At 35.9% G+C, this 15,274-nt stretch overlaps 1 protein-coding gene across 1 annotated transcript in view; it reads left to right on the top strand.

The window, feature by feature from the left end:
- The window catches only part of ankhd1 (ankyrin repeat and KH domain containing 1), a 198,412-nt gene that overhangs the window by 56,762 nt on the left and 126,376 nt on the right, over positions 1-15,274 (top strand). Inside the window, 1 exon segment of the mRNA XM_051934204.1 lies at positions 10,722-10,875. Coding sequence (XP_051790164.1) covers positions 10,722-10,875 — 154 coding nt within the window.

Below are 15,274 nucleotides of genomic sequence, written 5' to 3'. Positions count from 1 at the left end.
TTAAGGCTGATACTGATCACCAATTTCGTATTGGTTGATTGGCTGATTCCATTTTATATGCAGGGTGAATCAAAATTATGTTAACTGCTATGTATATACTTGTATACAATTGTTGTGGACAATTTATTTGCCACATATGGTACATGTGTTGAACATGATGGCGAACAGGTTGAGACATTCCTGTAAATCATCTTGCACATATAAAGTATGTCTTGTGAATAAATTGTTTCCGCCAATTCAAATGTTAACATAATTTTGACTCATCCTGTGTATATGTGTGTGTGTGTGTGTGTGTGTGTGTGTGTATATATATATATATATATATATATATATATATATATATATATATATATATATATACACACAGTGGAACCTCTAGATACGAGTTTAATTCGTTCCAGCACTGAGCTTGTATAGCGAATTTCTCGTATCTAGAACAAACTTCCCCATTGAAAATAATGGAAATCCAGTTAATCCGTTCCGCACCCCAAATATATTAACATAAAAATCAATTTTCCTAACAAATAACACTGATAAATTATATATACTGTAGTCTACCTTTAATAAATAACACTGGTAAATAATCTAACTGATTATTAAAAGAATCAAAACAGGTGTCCAAAGTGCAGTAGAGCATTCAATAAATGTTTAAATAAATAATCCTTAAAACAGTTGTGAAGTGGAGGTTTAAAATACACAAGAATAACAATCCTTTAACACGAGGTTAAAACGTCAAAAGGATGCAGTCTTTAAAAAACAGACGACAATCCCCGGTGCTTCTTCTCTGTTAGCGTCTCACCTGCGGGCTCTGCAACAGGCGAGACACTCTTAATGCAGCTGACCTTCTCTACACCGTCCTGCTTCAGCTGTTTGGCTCGCCTGTTCAGCTCACTGTTCAGCTACACGCGAGCCTGCTCTCCTGCCTGCCCGCCCTCTGCTCGCTCGCTCTCTCTCTGTCTCTCTCTCTCTCTCTCTCTCTCTCTCTCTCTCTCTTCTTCTTCTCCCCCTTAACCGGCTCGCGCTTCTCTATATATGCGGGGAGGACATGGCAGCTGCAGCCCATCAGCCACAGGAACAATCATGGATGTGGGCAGTTTCCCACCTGTGCACTTAAGTGAGAAACGCAGACACCGCAAATCGCGGCTCGCAACTGCTACCACGCCCCCTCGCTAAGCTGAGAGCTATACCCACAGCCTGGCTCGTGGCTCATTACGCGAGCCAATGCTCGCATTTAGATCAGAAATTTTCGCTCATACTTTCCTCGTATTTTGAATTTCTCGTATACAGAGGTGATCGTATCTCGAGGTTCCACTGTATATATATATATATATATATATATATATATATATATATATATATATATATACACACACTAACACAATTTATTGATATTGGCATTAAACATAGCTTAAATACACATACACATATAAGTTTTAATCATTTTTATATCATTAGTTGCAGTACAGCTTTTTGCTGTTAAAATATACATTTACTATATTCAGGTTTTTTTTCTTTTTCTTCAGTCTATCAACTACACATTCTTAATTCTAGAGATGTAATTATTAGTATGAATTACCATTTTAATTATGTAGAACTTGTTTCTTACCAATATTTATGCTGTATGACACATAGCAACAAATAATAAACAGTACAAATATTTAGAAAAAGCCTATTATCTACTAAGCAGCAGTTTCAAATTTCTTATATTTTGTTTTTCCAATTAAGTGTATGCTGCTGCATTTTAAACAAGCTCACTGTCCAAACTCGATCTGTGTTTGTTTTAATTTAATGGAAAAAAATAAATGTCTGAATTCCTTAAATTAGCTTTTCTTGCTGTTTGTCTAGTTGCACAGGACGACTTCTCTGATTACTTATTTTTTTTCTGTTGTTTACTCCACTTTCTTTAATGTAAAGGCTAATACTGTATACCAATTGCCTCTTGTTCACTGATTAAAACAAGTTTTCACTCACTGCCCTTTGTTTACACTGTAGGAAGACAAAAAAACTTGTGCTGGCACAACTACTCTATAATACCTTGTGTAAAGGAACACTGCAACTAAATTACCATAAACCTTAACTTTAGCCATTAATGTTAAAATGAAGGAATCGGCTTGCAGGTTGTAGAGGTGCACACCAAGTTAAGAGAAACAAAAAATAAATTCATAAAAGTCATTGCAAAAAAGAAGTTGACTTAGTCACAGTGGCATTGTTTGAATATCTGGCAGCATTCTCTCTGGGGGGTTGAGAGAAAATGTAGATTATGAGACTGGGCAAGAAAAGCATAATGGAGTCAAGTAGTACAACTTTAAGAGGCTTTTTATCGAGTCCAGTGTAGTGAAGTGGCTTAATGTGATCTAAGAAGAAAGAACAAATGTGAAAAACCCATTCAGTTTTCCATTGCTACCATACTTCATCATTACTTTATTTTCTTTCACCAGTCAAACTGTTGTTCTATTATTATTATTCTAAAACCGTGCCTGCACTATAATTAAGTAATTAGCAGTAACTAACCAAATTTACATTGTCTAGTTGAGAGCAGGTTTGTTTTATTGTGCTTTCAGATCAACTAACCTCTTATGTTCTTTTCTTAATTTACGTATAAGACGAAAGGTCAAAACTGGGTACGGGTGGAATCCTGTTATAACAAAACTCGCGGGACCATAAAATATTTTGTTATAATGGAAATTTCGTTATAAAGAATATGGGGAAAATACGTATAGTATTGTGACCGGGGCCACCAGCGTTTCACCATGTATCACATCAGAGGCGCAAGGACAGCCCTGTAGCTGTTCTGCTGGGTCTGGTAAACAGTAAACCAAAGGGCATATCAATTGGTTGTCCTCAGCAGGATCATGGTTAGCGCATAATGTTCTTGTCGCACAATGTTAACACTGGGCTTTGATCTGCTTTTCCTCACACTCTCCTGATCTGTCTTCTCTAGACCGCATCTGCCACAGCATCGATTTCATGCCGCTGATGTTCTTCTAATCTGAAGATGGAAGCTAATGCAGGAAAATCGGCTGTGCTGTGGCTCCTAACATCTCCTATTCTGAATGAAGTCTTGAGACTGTACCTGCCGTCTCTATACAAAAATAAAGTACCTGTATTTTCCTTGAAAACCTGGACTTGTCTTCCTGTCTCTCGTGCAACTCTGTGGCCCAAGCTTGACAATACCTGTATAAAAAAATGGCTTATTAAACAGCAAAAATATTTTACTTGAAAATGAGACACTATGTGTAATTTTTTTTTTTTTTAAAATAAAAATACAGGTATGAACACAGAATGAAAATGAGACGTAAGATGAAGGTGTGATTCCAAAATGCTTTTGCTACCTCATTTTTCTTTATTCCGTAATCAGCTTTTCCAGGATTGTCAATTTTTCTTTAAGTGTAAACTGAAACTGTTTCTCACTTTTTTTGTTCATCTCAAAACTTTGAGAAGTGCTATGAAACTCTAACATTACAGTATCCGCACACAACACAACTATCCACGCGGATGCTCGTTTGAAGTTCTGACTCAGAATTTGGCTTTGTATATGATGTTGAGTCTACACACTCGCCGAGACTGCCTGAGACCAGAAATTTCTCCACAGACTGTCTCTCTCTTTGAGACAAGTTGTTGCAGGGTTCCCAAGACTCAGTGTGGAGAGTGTAGGAGTGGCATTAAGTGTTTTTTGCATTGCATTGTTACCTTCAGCGGTCATTTTTTGGTTGAAAAAATGTTTGTTATACTGAGATTAACATTTTATTAAAATGAAATTAATTTAACATGATGTTCTATGAACATTTATCTGGGCCCACACAAAGTATTTGTTCTGAAAATTTCGTTACTTCAGTGTTCGCTTTAATGGGATTTAACCTGTATATACTTGTTGCCCATAACATTTTGCTTGTCTCACGGTGTCCATAATGTACCTCACATATTCAACTCTAGGGACTTCTATGAAGCGCTGAGTGCTGACTCAGGCTGTCTTTACATCCATACCTTTCCTTCAGCCCAGTTTTTCCACCGAAGCATATCTTCACAAATGCATCCTCTTGGGCACTTAAGAGACTGCAGTTAGACAAGAGTTGGCTAATAATAATCAGATAAGGACCCAGTCACACTTGAACATCATTCTAGCATTTTAGTGCTACACCAGAACCCTCATAAACCCTTTGTAAAGTTATTTGCAATTATTTTCAATGACATTATTCACTTACACTTGTTTTAGCAGGGAGCTGTTTAGAAAACTCCTGTATGTGGCCAAGTGGTTTAAGCTAAATGCTTCTTGTATCGAAGTGAATGGAAATGCTTGTAAAATGCTAGGGGAAAAAAAAGCACTTTTGCAGTATTTTTTACAAGAAATCAAAATCTCTGTCCTGACAGCTTTTCTTTTTTCCTTCAAAAAAAAAAAAAAAAAAAAAAATCAAAAATCATCTTAACATATAAAATTATCCCTTCATGCAAGTCAATAAAATATGTTCATGGAAGCCTTTGAAGAGTGAGAGAGCATAATCTTGTTTAAAATTCTATATGAATTAAATATCATAATTTGAAAGAAACTGTGACATCAGCCCGGTATCATTTTAGCCATCCCCCCGTGGCTTCGCCCGCATATTAGTTAAAAAGGACAGTGAGGAGGGCCCCGCCCAGCTCTCTACTCCTGACGTCGCTCTCCCCTCGGCCCGCAGCCTCTGTCTTGGATTAGCGCAAATATATCGCTCTTGCAAGCAAACTATGATTATTGGCGCAGTGAGAGAAGTCGCAAAATCACCTGGAATGTTGAAGCAAATTATATATAAAAAAAAAATCTAAATCTGTTAGTTAGTGAACGAGAGAAGTACTTAAGTTAAAGTTACGCCCCCAGGCAGATGCGTGAGTAAGGAGGGCCCTGCGGCAGGATGAGTCTCTCTCGGATTTGTGCTAATCGGTAACGCAAGCGAACTATGATACTTAGTACAATGAGAAAGTCACAAATTCAAATTATAGAAAAAAAACAGATCTAAATCCGTTAAGTAGTTCTCTCATGAAAAGCAGACACACATACAAATGGGTCTAAAAAACTATAAGAAATTTTGTGCTTGGACCACGAAATGTTTCAAAGCGCTTCTTAGCGAGCACCTATGAGCCAAGGGTATCCTACATTCCAAATTTCAAGTCCTCATGGTTTGGGAGATTTCGTGATGAGTGAGTCAGTGGTCAGTCTATATATAGATATAGCGATAGATATAGATATATAGATAGATAACCACTTGAGTTGGAAAGATTGAGACACACACGAAATTGAACACGAGCGGCGCATTTATTTAACAGTAAAAGATCATTCTCTGAAAAGTAGCATCTTCCAGTTATGGCCATGGGACATGTTTCATAAAATAACTGACACCAGCTGACAGTTAACCATGGCTGTTTTTGCACTGTTACATTCATCTCGTTACTTGTCCATTACCCCGATTGTCTTCCAATATTGCATGCTTCCTGTCTCCAAAATCCAGTAAAGACTACTGATCTTCTGCGAAGTCTTCTATTTATCTATTGCTCTAAGAGTCACCACCTGCCCTCTTGACCCTTCTGTGTCTTGTAAGATATATTGCAAATATTCTCGGGATTTATGGAATGCAGATCCTTTGAAATGTGTAGTTCTTTTATAACCACATCAGCTCCACTCTTGTTGCCAAAAATTTGCAAACACACACTGGTAACAGAGCAGGTTCACATTCTTTTTTTCTTTTTTTTTTCCAAAGCACAGAAAAATGTTTGAAGACATTATTATTGGAAAACACAGGATTAATTCTCTGATTCAAAATAGTGAAAAAGTATTTAAAAAAAAAAAAAATCTGTAGTCCTGCTTTGTGTTCCAGCTTATGCTACGTTCCTGTTCATCTTGACAAGACTTCAGAAAAGGCCTATTGCCTGAGCAGTTTAATGTATCTCCTTGTACAAGGCTGAAATTACAAGCTTTACATATTGTATTATATTATGAAGTAGTGGTAGCAGGCCCATTCCTTAAACCTGCAATCGGGCCTGCTTTATAAACAGCTGCATACAAGACTGAGAGAAACACAGGACTGTTGCCTACTATCCATCTGCTTCTCTTACAAAAGGAATGATCTAAAAACATTTGTGTTTATGTCATGTAACAGCTGTGTGCCATGCAGTGGACAGCACTTCAGCTCCCACTCAACCACTGCCATGGTGTTTTTCCTCCTACATTAACACAAGTCTCTTTCACCCAGATTTGCATTGTGCTTTTTGTTTTTTTCATTGCATCTTTTGTGAAGCTCCTTGTGATGCTTCGATATCTGAAAGGAGCTGTATAAAATAAAATTAGGTTGATCTGAATATATGTTTTTTTGGAACTGAATAAGTGCTGATTTCAGCGTTGCTCATGGAACCATCGGTGTGATGTGTGAAGCTGTTCTGTTACTGGGTAAACTCCCATCTTTTTATTCAAATGAATGGAGCACCATTCTAATTTCTTCCTGAGATTTTTTCAGATTTCTTCCAGTGCCTTTCTTGTCAGTTTCTAAAGCTTAAATTACACTGCAGTTTTAGTGTTGCATATAATTTGCAATATTGCCACCCTCTATCATCAGATGTGAGACTATTTCTAACAAGGCCATTTATTCTTGTGAGACACTGATGCCACAGAGTGGGATAAGATAACAGTGAATTTCTGCAGCTGAATGCAAGCTCATTTCTTTAATTTTATTTTAGGCATAGTACAAATAGAAAAACACTTTTACGCTAACATTTTTGTCATTTTTTTAAATTTCCTATTGAGTGAGGAGTTTACATAGTTAAAATGTCTTATTCCCTGTGTTGTAAAAATATATCTCCTGTCATTTACTCCTCAAACTTGTTTAGTGTAATTCAGGGTTGTTGTGGGCTAAAGCCTATTACATTAGTAATTTATGTCCGGGCCCTCTCATACACGTACCAATACTCACACTGGGGGCTGTTTGGAATGCTACATGTCTTTGCAGAGTTGTAGAAAGAACACATCCCAAAGTACTTGAGGCAAGAACAAGTGAAACATGAGAAAAATAAAAAGATGTAAACAGCATCTGAGTGTGCAATATTTCAACCCAGGATGCTGAATCTGGGAAGCAGCAGCACTGTCCACTGAACCATTAAACTTAACTAAAAACAAAACTACAGTCTTGTTGACTCTATTAACAATGTCCCAACTAATGATGTTGCACTTTAATGTCAGAGCCTATGTTGAGATACAATACAATGAAATGACCCAGAGGCATGTCCCTGTGTGATGCTGGTTCCGCACTGAGAATGGAATGCAGCAATGCAGACACAGCACCTTGTATCCAAAGCAGTATCTAAATTATATTCAAGAAAGGGAAGCATTCCAGGGAGAGCAGAGTAAAATAATATTTCAGGGGAAGTATGTAATTATTACTATAGTAGCTGGGAGACAGATATAAAAATAAGACAGTGTAATATTATTTTCTGGGTCTCACAGAAATTGTTTTCCCTGGCAGGTGAAACCTGGATGTGAAACAAATTTTAGGGATGGGATAGACAAAAGTGAAGAATGCTAACTCTTTTAAATGTGAAGCAATCTTGTTACAGAATATAACCTGATTAAATCTATGTGGTAAAGTAGAGTGCTTGATATTATTTTAGAAGAAGATGACAATTTCTAACTCTAAAAAGAAATATCTATCTTTGTTCACCCCTAGCAAAGCTATATTCAAACCATTACTTACATTTAATCAGTTTACCCAATATCTACCAATAACCAGACAAAATGGGTTTTGTTTCCTGAAAATATTTCACTGTATCTTATGGGTTTTGCCTGTTGATCACAACCATCATATTCAAATTTTTTTTATAATGTCCTGTTTTATTGCAATTACTTATTTCTGTGATTTTCTTTCATATAAGTGTGCATATACAGTACAACTACTACAACTGGGACATCTGTGGTGATCTAAAAGTAGTGGCACTGCCACCAAGAATGCAGCTTGGATATACCAAGTCCTGTTGTTTCATTTGCTAATAGAACAGATGTGCTAAAAGAGTTTAATTACATTATAAAGATCTGGCTGCTTGTAAGCCTTTGGTTCCAGGGCAGAAGAATGTGCCACATAAAGCCAGTTTTTGTCCCAGCAATGATATTTTTGTGTTATCCTCATATAAAACTTGGACTAAAGAAAAATTTCATGTAAGCGACAAACAAAAAAAGGGGATGGATTTTGGTATCTTGAGACAAATGTTTCCACAAATAACTGATGCCAAGATTAAGGAAGGCATTTTTGTTGATCCACCAATCAGGCACATCATCAATGACGAAAGATTCAAAGATGTGCTAGTGGCATAGGAGGAAATTGCATTGAGGACATTTAAGGATATTATTGAAAGTTTTCTTGGCAGCTATAAAGCACTAAACTACCTCCAGCTGGTGGACAACATGATTCAAGCATATAATACTGTGAACTACATGTCACTCTTGCACTTCTTCTCTGTTATCTTGCTGCAATCAGTGACAAACATGGTGAATTGTTTCACTAGGACATTGCAATGATGGAAAAACTGGTCCAGAGCAAATACAATCTTGGATGCTGGATGACTGTTGTTGGAGACTGAATCAAGAACCATCAAATGCTGACTTTAAATGAAAATGATCAATAAAACATTTTTATCTTTTTCTAATGATCTAATGCAATGCATCAGTGTCATTAAGCGATTATTGAATTTAGTGTTTTAAAGTTAATATATCTCTAAAATTGTATGTGATGTACTCAATTTAGGCGGGGTGGTGGCTCTGAGGCTAAGGATCTGCACTGGCAATCAGAAGGTTGCTGGTTCGAATCCCGTAAAATGCCAAAAGGGACTCTGCTCTGTTGGGCCCTTGAGCAAGTCCTTAACCTGCAATTGCTAAGCGCTTTGAGTAGTGAGAAAAGCGCTATACAAATGCAAAGAATTATTATTATTATTAATTCAAAATTGCTTGATCAGCTTGAAGTTGTCATAATCAAATTTTTATGGAAGAAAAACTTTTAGAATGAAAAAAATGTCCATTGAGAAGTCTTGAGCAGGTAGTGTTTACACTTTGTAAACTGTTAAATTCTGGGTTTCAGGGTTCTTTTTTGTCACTCTACTTGGAGCTTGGATAACTTTCACTTTAAGTCATCATTAAAAAAAAATGGATTGTTCTCATATCGTAAAACACTCCATATTTTACATATTGATTACCTTTAATGCTTTTATCATCATTGCATGATGTGGTTGTAGCACGTTATTGTTTTAATGCCAAGCGCCTTGTCATTGTCCATGTGGAGTTTGCATATTGTCCTTGTGTTTGCTTGCCTTGATTTACTCCCCACTCTCCAAAGACTTGTTAATGTTGTTAAAGGATTTTCTTCTTCTTAGTTCCATATATTTTTTTTTTTTTTTAAGTTGGAAGTTTTTTTTCATTATTTTGGCGTGCATTCCCGAAGCTTGTGTTTTTAAGCTATGCATTGTTTGTGTCTTGGGGGCTTCATATTGGAACTGGGACACTTTGTATGGTGACTTCTGTCCTTCATCACTTTATTTGTGTGGCAGTTGTGGTCCGTATTGGTTACCCCTTTGCAAAGTTTATTTTCTGGAAACAGAAAAATGTCTGCAGAGCTCCATGGTATATAGCTATAAAAATGGCAAATCAGCCTGCTTCATCGTATAGTGCTGCCTTTCGTATTACTGGTGAGGAAATGTTTGTTTTCCAGCAGGTATAGCAGTATTCCCACTGTCTGAAGTATAAAGGCTTATGTGTGGTAGCCATTATTTTGCATTTACTTTTTGCATGTGTTCCATCAGTTGCCAGTTTTTCCGAACCTTGTCACAGCTATAAACCTTCCTCACTCAGCCTTTCCATTTCTTTTTTTTTTTTTCCCCTTTAATGCATTGCATTGGTATATTGCTGGTGATTCAGATACGGTTCGGCTACAAGTTTAATATGTCTATCTGTAAAGGAAGATAGTTTTATTAAAAAGCTTATATGTAAAATATTTAAAATTAAATTTCACCCAAAAAAATTACAGCCTGATTATGGGAATTTCTTACTAATGTACACTTGTAACCATTCACGAAACTGCAACCCTGGGACTGTGAGGTTGCCACATTAATAACATTAGCATATGACATGAAGAGAACAGCCAGACTTCTTAATAAATAAATGTAGAAAATAAAGTCTTACAAAAATATTAAAAACATTGTATGGATAAGCCCCTTTATTATAAAAACGCAACCTCAAATGGTGCATCTGCTCTTATGAACATTCTTGGCTTTAGAGTGGATGGGTTTGGTAAATTTCTCTCAGATTTCCTCTGGTGTGTTGTTGTAAGCTGTTGGGAGACGTACTTTTTAATTTATAAGTAATGCTTCATTTATTGAACACATGTTTCTGAGGCAAGTGCATGTATGCAATGACTGTAAAAAACAATAACTTCAAAAATATGAATTTAACCTTTAACTGGTTTATTATTTGTCCCCCATTACAGTACATGCAAGAATAGTGGAGTATACAATATCAAAAGACAATTCCCATCTTGTACCTAAAGTTGACAGGATATGTTCCAGAATTGGATTAGATGGGTTTGAAAAAGTATGTGTAGTATCTCAAGCTTAGTATACCTTGTTATATGAGTGTCTAATTTAGGCAGGGCTTGATGTCTTCAGTGCACGACAGTGCGATGCTGCGAGGATTTTATTGTTTAACTTTGTTTGTTTGTTTACAGGTTGAATCTTTCATTTTGGACCAGGAGGATTTAGACAATCCAATGCTGAAAACAGCATCTGAGTTGCTACTATCAAGTGCTGCAGACGGAGCAGATTTGCGAACAGTAGACCCAGAAACACAAGCTAGGCTGGAAGCCCTACTTGAAGCTGCAGGTATGCTAAATCTTCATTAGATGACTTTAGTTCAAATGAGCTTTTCACTTATTGCTTGTTGAGTTTAGTCTTTCATTATTATTAAAGCTTTGGATTTGAGCTTTTGATGCCACCCTCTTCCCCTTCTTATATCAGGGCAAAATAAAATTATTTTTCAGCTTTTCAGTGATTCATGTTGCTTTATTTATAGAGGGCATACCTTGTGTGTTTATATAATCACTGAACTGTAGTTGTTTAATGATAAAAGTAGGATGATGACCATAAAATCTTACCACATTTTCAGGTTCACTGATGAGACTGTTTAATAGAAGAGAAGCAACACCAAGATAATTGTTAGTACCATCTTTCACCAGTCCCAACATATGCCATATTCCACTTTGGTCCAATGTTCAAACATATACTACATTTTTAACTGAAGAAAATTGTCTAATCGAATACTCCCCTTTAGCAACAGCTCATGTCTGCAAAAATGCGCTGTTCATGTAGTAATCAATTGTACTTAAAAAATTGTTTCCAGTTATATTGTGCAAGACATCAAACGTTAGTAGTTTAAATGCACAACCTGATAAAAATTACACTTGTAATTACATTTTGAGGTTTTTGAAAGTAACTGGGGTGACTGAAAGTATGAATGTACATTTTTATGGATTTTCTTCACAAATCAATTTTCAGAGGTAATCAAAGTCTTGCATAAATGTATTCTTGTTAATATAGATACTAAAACATTTGAAAGCTGTTACTTTGAATTTCGAGTCCCTTTCAAGCTGTAAATATACATGAAAGATATAATATTTCATCAGGTATTGCCTTTTATTTCTTTTGCTGGATGCAGTAGTCAGTATTGAGAGAGAGAGAATTATGGGTTACCATCATGAGAGCTCCTGCACTAATTTACCACGAGACATGGGAAGCTGTGGTATGTCCATGTTTGAGATGACTGTAGGAACAAAATCAACCAATAGACAGTACGGGTGCCTTGTGTCCATGCTCACTGGTACAGCTCCAATAGCACAAAGGCTTTATTCACATCAAAAACTAGGTATTCAAGCATTTTACCTGATTTATGCTATAGTAAAGGAAGCATCTCAAATTGATAAGTAAGAAATTAATAATTATTGACAGTTTCCCAGCTAATAAAGATTTCCAGTGTCATTTAAGCCTTAATGAAGACATCTATTATGTCTATATACATCTATCTATATCTTTCTGTCCTAGACTAGCTCACTGCTTGATTATGGGAAGATAAGGTTGTGACAGTTACATTTCAGTGTTTGTTTTATTTTTTGTTATTCAAATCGGTTAAAGTTTGATTTATGCAGAATGTTTGAGATCACATTGTAGAAAATAACGTGTTCTGTTAAGTTTTGATTTGATTTTTTTGATTTGATGTGTTTGAGCCCAATATAAGAAATATCACATTCCTGTTTCACATTTATCATACTTGAGTTGCATTTTAAATTGATTAACCTCTTTTATAAACGTTGCACAATTAAACTATTCAAAAACAACAGCTTTTAATTTTTAAAGTAAAGTACTTCATGAAAAGGAAATAACATGAGACCATGCAGTCAAACTTTTTTTTTTTTGGAACAAGCGGATTTGACTTACAACTGGCTGTCAACATAACACAGAAAATTCACTGCATTGACAAAATATTATCGCTGTGTGCGGGGAAAGATGATTTCTGGTTTAATGTTACTATACTAAGGATAATGAATATTAATTTAAGAAGTGCTCCCAAATTTTATATTTACTGTATGTACGTTTTTCATTCATATGTTACGTGCCTTCTTAAATATTTTAATTCCAGCCTCCATTTCGGAGCCCATCAGCAGCCCAGATAAATGGGGAAAGGAAAGTTGACGTCAGCAAAGCTATCCAGCCTTAAAAAAAAAAAAAAAATCTGACCAAAAACCTGTAATACATTGACCCCACGTAGAAATGCTAAAAGTCAAAGAAGAGGAGGAGGAATTGTGTTTGCTACAATTTATTTTAATAAAGTGCACCTCTATGTATTATCTTGTAGTATTTTGTATTATTCTAAATGCACGGTATTCTAAATACAATATAATTAGAATAGAACAAAAAACCTGCCTGTAACACAAGTTTAATACTGAGTCAAAAAACGCACCATATGGCTAACAGAATTAAAAAATAAAACTATAGTCCCACATTCCATATGTCCTAAGTTAGCCCTCCTCCCATTTTTAATAACTTTAGCATTGTCAATAAGCATATCATTCTGACATCAAAGTAACTTGATTAAAATGGAGTTTTTACCAAGGGTCACTACAAGTGTATGCAAAGCTAAAATGTTGGATTATTTAAAAAGATAACCCTAATAGAATATCAGTCTTTTAAGGTTACATTATGTGAAAAATGAGACAATTTGTAGTAGGTTGATTTTTGAATAACCCCAATATAGTGACTATGGGTGGAATTCAGATCAAATTAAATGAGACCTTGTATTGTAAAATCAGAGCAGTGACCTGGATGGTATCTTAGGTAATAATCAAACAGATGGCTTTCTTTTGGTGCCTTTTGATGGAGTAAATGAAAGCCTAGAGTTTATGATCTGTGCAAGGAGGCACAAGCTGAACAAACAATTTGTTTGAAAGGGGCCAAAAGAAATATAAAGTAAGAAATAAAACTAAATTGAAACCGGCAGACAGATACCAAATGTCAAAACCCAATATGCTAAGCTAACAAAAAGTCAAAACAAAAAGAAAGCTAGCAGGTAAAGAATCTGTGTCTTCAGAATCCCCCAAGGAATCATAATATGCCAAAAACGGATGTAATTAACAAGAGAAAAAAAATTAAATGAACCATTTGATACAGGTTAAGGTAAAAGCCATATTTATCTAAAACTATTCATGGGAATTGTTACATATGCAATATGTTCTTTTTTTTTTTTTTTTTAACTTCAGTAAAAACAATATTTGGAATGAACTGAATGAACTTTTCTTCAGGGCGCCTCACAGTAAGGAGACCTGTGTTCGCTTCCCGGGTCCTCCCTGCTTGGAGTTTGCATGTTATCCCCCTATCTGGACTGTGGCAGGAAACTCATGCAAAGACATGCAGGTTAGGTGCATTGGCGATCCTACATTGCCCCTAGTGTATGTGTGTGTGTGTGTGTGCCCTGTGGTGGGCTGGCACTCTACTTTGGGTTTGTTTCTGCCTTGTGCCCTGTGCTGGCTGGGATTGGCTCCAGCAGACCCCAGTGACCCTGTGTTAGGAAATAGCGGGTTGTAGGATGACTGACTGACTAAGTGACTTTTCTTTAAGATCGCATTGAATTTTGAGTCCTTGTTTGCATGATAGTGCAACGTATAACTGCCCGTGAGTGAATATCGTTTCTTTGTCTCTTATAAATAAACCGACCTTTTCAAATGTTTGTCCTTGTGATTTGTTAATTGACATTGCAAAAGCTATTCTCATGGGAAACTGTAACATTTTAATACAAGTGGCATATCAAGATCTCCTTTTTTCCCCGAACACTGTTTCGAGTTCATTCCATAAAAATAAGACTTTCTGATAAAACAATCTATACGAAAGTGGGAATATCCAGAGCCGATGTAGCCAGTGGCATTGTTCTCAAGAAGCTGCGGATTTCTGGCCATTGTGGATTGCACATCATTGTAAGAAATAAATCTGGCTGACCGATAGTTCTGGATATTGCCATTGCATCATGATGTAACTGTTGCAATGCTCTTGAACTACCTTGATATGATGACGGTAATATTATTTCTTTACCTATTTTGAATTTGTGTGAACTATTGATATTTGAATTTTAAACATGATTGAGACCTTGCATATGTTCCATTCTAAGTTTAGCTTGATTCGATTTAATTAGGAAGAGACGATTAGCTGCGACTTTTACATACACATTAGTAATGTAATGTTGCAGTAGACATTGAGATGATAGAAGTGGGTTAAATACATGGGAACGTATTGCTGATTTTGAGCTGAATTATTGTGTGGGTGTTATTCGTTTTTCTGAGTGCATTTCATATTGTATGACCATCCTGTTATGCCATCTGGGAAAAGCAAAGGAAAGAGTAAAGGGTCAGCATGTGGCAATGTATTTGACATAAATGACAAATCATGCTTTGCCTTTGGTTATACACGAATATGTACTCTGTCTGTGGTATCTCTTGTTTTTTGAAATTATTATCGCTGACAATTCGTCACATGTGGGTTTATTATAAATGCGACTGTGATCTTTAGGATTCATATAGAAATCCAAAAAATTTCTTTGTCCATCTTTTACTGATAAATTTTGTGTAAAGTGCGACACATTTGGACATATGGATTTGTATCCATTATTGGCTGTATAATATCTAAAGATCATAAAGATACACCTGACCAAATTGTGTTTTTTTTTTTTTTTCGAAATTAA

Source organism: Erpetoichthys calabaricus, chromosome 11 (genome assembly GCF_900747795.2).
Source record: "Erpetoichthys calabaricus chromosome 11, fErpCal1.3, whole genome shotgun sequence".
In the NCBI taxonomy this organism is placed as follows: domain Eukaryota; kingdom Metazoa; phylum Chordata; class Cladistia; order Polypteriformes; family Polypteridae; genus Erpetoichthys; species Erpetoichthys calabaricus.
The sequence above is the reverse complement of the archived record's forward strand: the minus strand, read 5'-3'. Positions and strand labels throughout refer to the sequence as shown.